This window comes from Nerophis ophidion, linkage group LG05 (assembly GCF_033978795.1).
Source record: "Nerophis ophidion isolate RoL-2023_Sa linkage group LG05, RoL_Noph_v1.0, whole genome shotgun sequence".
In the NCBI taxonomy this organism is placed as follows: domain Eukaryota; kingdom Metazoa; phylum Chordata; class Actinopteri; order Syngnathiformes; family Syngnathidae; genus Nerophis; species Nerophis ophidion.
In genome coordinates, this window is record NC_084615.1 from 61528992 (window position 1) to 61535926 (window position 6935).

Below are 6935 nucleotides of genomic sequence, written 5' to 3' on the forward strand. Positions count from 1 at the left end.
TGAATTTAAAAGTAGAGTGTAGTGCACCTTTATTGGAATATTCCCTCACATGAACAAAAGCGCCAAAACATGTGTTGTGCAAACACAATTTAAATCAGTCCTTGTTAAACAGTAGCAGTTAAATAGCATATTTTATGAAAATCAATTAAAAAAATGTACATACAAACATTTAAGCTTATTACTACCACTGCCAGGGTATTTAAGTTATCCTGTTTGTTATGGAAAATAAATATAATCTACATACAAATCTCTGAGCCACAATCATAACATCTGAACAGGCAATTTCTGAGGTAACAGCAAAAACATTTTTTTTATCAGGGATCTTATGTTTAAAAAACTATATTATAGGTAGTAGGCTGTTTTAGGGAATTTTTGATTAAATTATCCGTGGTAGCAATATTAATAATGTTGTGTTTATTCTGCGTAGTGCACTTAAAATAATTATGACCATATCTAGGAATTGATATGATTGGAATTTTCCGATTGTTTGCTTGGTGCTTTGATAAACTGAACGCATATACATGGTACTATATTGTGATGTTATGAGCCAGGGAAAAAAAGAACTACCCTACCCAGCATGCAACAGGAGTGACGAGCATGCGCGGTAGCCCGGTATAGGTTGTGTCGCCATGACGGCATCTTGTATGTTGTGATATGCACGCTCTGAAAGCAAACGTTAGGAACTCAGCCAACAAGCCTCGTCTGCATTATTCATAAATAGACAGACAACACATATACTGCGCTGCTTCACAGATCGCTGGATGTAGCCGGCAAAGTATTCCCATGCAAGCTAGCCGGTCTAGCAAGCACGCGTCATTCAGTCCGAAACGGCCCGATCTATCCACATCCAGAATTGTCTGGCGGTCGTAAATGATCCCGGAGTGACCACGCTGTAAGCCAGCCATGAAATTTGCAGAATTGTCCGGTATTTTTGCCAAATGTTCCATCTTTACCAAGAGCCCCTCGACGTCAAAGCGTCCGGGCGACGCCATCTTGTTAAGAAAAGGCGTTAACAAAATAAAAGCATGTAAACAACATAAGCAAATGTGCGATAAAATAATTGTTGGCGTTAATAGATTGATGAGTTAACTCGTAATTAACGCATTAATTTGCCCACCCCTAATATATATATATATATATATATATATATATATATATATATATATATATATATATACACTGTTTGTATAGATATATATATATATATATATATATATATATATATATATATATATATATATATATATATATGGGGCGGAATGACAAAACAACAGATCCCCTGGAGGACTTCAATGCTTTTAATTATCCTTTTCTGATGGGAGAGCTCTATTTGCATACTGAACATGAAAGAAACAGGCTACAAAAACAGATATAAGCTATTACCTTTAATACAGTGATTCTCAAACAGTGGAATTTGTGTATGGTCTACCACTAGTGATATGCGGGCTTCATCTAGTGCAGGAGTCGGTAACCCGCAGCTCCGGAGCAGCATGCGGCTCTTTGGCCACTCTGATGTGGCTCAGCTGCATAATCACCGACCCCCCAGTGTTTCGGGGGGTTTCCGGGTATTGGTGCCTTTCCCGGACATCACCCGGGGTTAACATTTTCCGACTTTCACTCGGACTACAATATTGTGGGCGTGCCGTGATGGCTTTACTTTTAACGTCCTCTACAACATGTCATCGCGCCCGCCTTTACACCATGCTATCTGCATGCCGAATGGACGCATGCATTTTGCTGCTCATATTGTAGCACGTACGAGATTGCAAGGCATACTTACTCAACAGCCACACAGGTTACACTGAAGGTGGTGATATAAACAATTTTAACATTCTTACTAATATTGGCCACACTGTGAACCCACACCAAACAAGAATGACGAACGCATTTCGGGAGAACATCCTCACAGTAACACAACATAAACGCAACATAACAATTACCCACAATCCCATGCATCCATGACTATTCCAGGCTATATTATACACCCCCGCACCCCCAACCCTGCCCACCTCAACTGACGCACGCGAGGGGGGCAGGGGGCGTGGTTTGGTTCTAGCGGGGTGTATAATATAGCCTGGAAGAGTCATGGATGCATGGGATTCTGGGTAAATGTTATGTTGCGTTTATAATGTGTTACAGTGAGGATGTTCTCCCGAAATGTGTTTGTCATTCTTGTTTGCTGTGGGTTCACGGTGTGGCGCATATTAGTAAGAGTTTTAAAGTTGTTTATATCACAACCCTCACTGTAACCTGTGTGGCTGTTGAGTAAGAATGCCTTGCAGTTGTGTACGTGTATCTGCGGAAGCCACATGCAACATGTTGCTGGGCTGGCAAGCTGTTTGTACATGTTGTAGAAGGCGTCAAAGGCAATGGCTTCATAGCACGCCCTTATTGTTATATGGGTGACCATCAGCAGATATTCGCGAGAACGGTTGCGGCTCCCATTGTCTTCTTTATTTTTTTGGCTCCCATTGTCTTCTTTATTTTGTGAAACGGGTCAAAATGGCTCTTTGAGTGGTAAAGGTTGCCGACCCCTGATCTAGTGGTACGCCAGAGAATCACTTAATCACATTTTTAGTTCAATTTGACCTATTTTCAAACAAACTGTTCCTGTTCAAACAGTGTGTAATGTTACATTGGCCAAATATATACTTGCTAAATTAAATATCTGCCGTGTTTTGATGAACACTTAGGGCTACTACGCTACTGTAATTTGATGTTGATCATTATGGTAATACTTGGAGAGCCAAGTGTTTTCTCCGGTAGTATTTGTTAAAAAAAGAACAAATGTTTGAGAACCAGTGCTTTAATATGTAAACCATAAGTGGACGCGGTTTTAAAGGCCGACTGAAACCCACTACTACCCACCACGCAGTCTGATAGTTAATATATCAATGATGAAATATTAACATTGCAACACATGCCAATACCACTTTTTTAGATTATTAAATTACAATTTTAAATTTCCCGGGAGTTTCGTCTTCGAAACATCGTGTAATGATGACGTGTACGCAAGATGTCATGGGTTTTTAGGAAGCGCTGCGCTGCGCACACACACAGCTAAATGTTGTCTGCTTTAACTGCATAATTATACAGTTTTTTGGACATCTGTGTTGCTGAATCTTTTGCAATTTGTTCAATTAATATTGGAGAAGTCACAGTACAAAAATGGAGTTGGGAAGCTTTAGCCTTTAGCCACACAAACATACGGTGATTCCTTGTTTAAAATTCCTGGAGGTGAAACTTTCCTATGGATCAGAGCGCGGATCCCAACCACATGTCAACCAGCAGGTTTCGGTGAGAAAATTGTGGTTAAAAAGTCAGTTCTTACTGGAGAAAAGCTGATCTTGTGTCGTCCATAGCTGCCGTCATCTCCCCTGAGACACTGTGCGTCAAGACACCCGTGGAGACACCCTTCCGACTATCAGGTAATATTAAACTCACTAAAACACTAGCAACACAATAGAAAGATAAGGGATTTCCCAGAATTAACCTAGTAAATGTGTCTAAAAACATCAGAATCCGTCCCAATGCAATCGTGTTTTTTTTTTTGTAGTCCGTCGCTATCAATATCCTCAAACACCAACCTTTCATCTTCGCTCAAATTAATCAATCAATCAATCAATGTTTGCTTATATAGCATGGGGAAATTGTCGTTTTCTCGGTCCGAATAGCACTTTTTCTTGGAGGCTCCAATTAAAAACAATGTGAATATGTGAGGAGCCATCAAACATGTGATGTCATTGTCTGCGACTTCCAGTAGAGGCAGGGCTTTTCCCTTAGCACCGAAAGTTGCAAACTTTATCGTGGATGTTCACTACTAAATCCTTTCAGCAAAAATATGGCAATATCGTGAAATGATCGAGTATGACACATAGAATGGACCTGCTATCCCCGTTTAAATAAGAAAATCTCATTTCAGTAGGCCTTTAATGTGTTGTGTAGCAATCATTCGTGTTAAACTTGAGTGCAGTCAGAATCAAAGCTTTAATTAACTAACAATGGATTATTTTCTATTTTTACTGGTGGGTGGAATTCGAGTTACATACTTGGACAAAGCGTGTGCATGTGTGACCGCCCGCGTGAGTCTCAATAAATTAAAGCACTTTCAAACTGTCTTCTTGCTGCGAACGAGCCCTGCTGCGTTCAAGGACATTCTTGGTGCGTAAAAGTGGGACGCCTATGAGGAAGTAATGAAGTTACCTGACACGGCGGTTTCAGGAACCCACTTGGAGCCGGGGTGCAGAGTGTGAAACACGGCGCGGACCTCTTGGCAGTTCGGCGTCTGTCCGTCAATCGCGCAGAAGTGCAGGAAGACGCACAGAAGAAGCGCACTGGAGACTGTTCGGCTAAACATGGCTGTAAAAGTGCAAACGCCAAGAATCGAAACGAAAGTGAAAGCATTAAAAGAGGATCCGGTGCGGGGTTCGGGACGCCGCAGAGGTTGGGATCAGCATCCTCCTGTACGTGTGATGATCCTGCGTTCAGGCTCGTCCGAGTAACGGGATGTTGACAAGTTGGGAAGATTCTGCATCCAACCTACATGCGGGTGCGCGCCCCTCAAAGCGCGTACACGTGCATACACATGCGTAGTGAACACGCGCGCGCTCGCAAGTGTACAAGTGGCATGGGTGTGACGTCAGAGGTGCGTAAACTGATGAAGTACAATTGGATGCAATTATATGGCTCTGCCTTTGTGCTTCATTATTACTGTTTGCATTGCACTTTTTAAAATTAAAATTAAAATACTCGCTTCCAAACACAGAAATTAGTTTAAATGTCAAAGGACAACCAGACGAGTAGACACTAACATCCCATTTGTACCCGAAACACTCACCTTTGATTCAATGAAGATGAAATGAGATGAAATGTCGCCATCTAGCGTCCAATCCGCGTAGAATTTGGGTATGTCCAATTCCAATACCCATACCAATACTTTCTACTGGAAACAAATCATTTTGTGAAGTTGCCTTTCGGTAATTGATTATGATAAAACAGATGACACATATTTTAAGCAAAAATAAAAAAATGTTTTTACCTAAATACGGAACCATGAATTGATTAACGTGGACCCCGACTTAAACAAGTTGAAAAACTTATTCGGGTGTTACCATTTAGTGGTCAATTGTACGGAATATGTACTGAACTGTGCAATCTACTAATAAAAGTATCAATCAATCAAAAAAAATAATAATAATAATAGTATATAAGAATAATACAACATTCTCCTTTTATTTTAATTATAATAATTATAATCATTATATTATATTATAATATGATATAATATTATAATAATATTAAAATATATATATTTTTTTAAGTCACTCCTCCAAAATAAACCATTTCAAAATAGAAATAAATGCTATAAACATCTGAGACTGCCCTCCCTGGCAAACCAGGGAGTGGAGGGGCAGAGAGTGCCAGAGTGAGCACAATCCAGTAATTTACCAAACGTAAAACGTTTGGATTTTTACTGAAAATGTTTTAACACATTAACCGTCATTGAACTTGAATTATTACAACATTTAATGATTTGAACAAACAATTTCAGTTTGATTTATTCTCTTCGTTTTTTTTTTAAGTCACCACTCCAAAACACTCACAAAATCAAATAAAAAAATAAACAAGCAAAAAGTAAGACAATAATATAATAAGTCAATAAATAGGACATAACAGAAGATGCCGGTGTTTGATGCTCCCTGGTGGCTACAAAGATGAGTAAATCCATCACATTTCAGCACTCAGATTTATTTGATCTCTTCAAAGGCCAAGACTGTAGAAATGAAACATGCCATCCAAGATGTACACTGACTATTCTTGAACATTCCAATTCTTTACTCTTTTCATTTGAGGAAACATAGTGTAATAACGTGTCACTATAATATGTGGGGTGCACTTTTGAGAAATACAAAAATCTAACAATATACTATATATGTTAATAATGAAATAATGTTTTATGTTTCATATTGGCATGAAAATTAGATATCGGATCACATCAGTATCAGGTTGTTTTTTTTATCGGGAATAAGCCAACCTTTTTATTTACAGTAACATGGTTATTGTATGCATTTATGATTCCGGGGTTACATGTAGAAACATCTAACTAACTCTTCTATAAACATCTAATCTTGGTATAAAAATAAGCTGAGCTTTACACAAATATTCAACACTTTTTTATAAACATTCTATTAACATCCAGCTAACCTTTGCATAAACATTGATAGGGCTAGAGTTCTCGATTATTTTAATTTAAAAAAAAATCTATTCTGTTATGTTGTGATCAAGGATTTGAGCCCTGGATGCGAGGTTGAATCACAAAAATAGATTAATATTTAATGAGTCCAAAAGGGTTAAACTAAAGGCAATGGGGCAGATGTGCACACCATGGAAGGACAAACAAAAGCAGGGCCCTTGGTGGTCGGCAAGAAGGGTGGCCAAGACGCACTGGGCAAAGGCAAAAGGGATCCAACGCAAAATCCTTTTTACTTCAGAGGAACTATGTATCAAAAACAAGAGGTGAGGAATAATGATAAAAAAGGAGAGACAATGTACCAAGATGGATGATGTGACTCAGACATGTGCACAAGGAATGTTCAGGAGACAATAACCGGCAGGGAACAGCTGGCGGTGACAAACTTAAATACTGCCGGGTACCGATTTGTTGCAGGTGTGCCTCGCTGGGGACTAATTGATAAAAGGGAATAACTGACACAAAAAACTAAGAGAAGACAGGGAAATGACAAAAACAAAAAACTATCCATTAGTTTGGTTGAATAATTGAAAAAACTGTTTCTGCTTGCCATAATCTTTACCCATTTAACAAAACAACAAAAACGTCAACATTAAAATTCCACCTTTAATGTGTTTGAATTAATAAAAATCTATTTATTTTAAAAAAATACATCCATCCATCCATCCATCCATCTTCTTCCGCT

General features: G+C 38.8%; 1 protein-coding gene across 3 annotated transcripts in view; it reads right to left on the reverse strand.

Annotated features, from left to right (window-relative positions):
- Positions 1 to 4595, reverse strand: part of gpc3 (glypican 3) — a 375529-nt gene extending 370934 nt beyond the window's left edge. For 2 of the 3 annotated variants that reach the window (XM_061901683.1, XM_061901682.1), the window contains exon 1: positions 4204 to 4595. In XM_061901683.1, the coding sequence (XP_061757667.1) occupies positions 4204 to 4357 (154 nt within the window). In that variant the 5' untranslated portion in view covers positions 4358 to 4595. The remainder of the gene's footprint in view (positions 1 to 4203) is intronic. The other variant, XM_061901684.1, reaches the window with a different exon arrangement.
- Positions 4596 to 6935: the final 2340 nt, after the last annotated feature.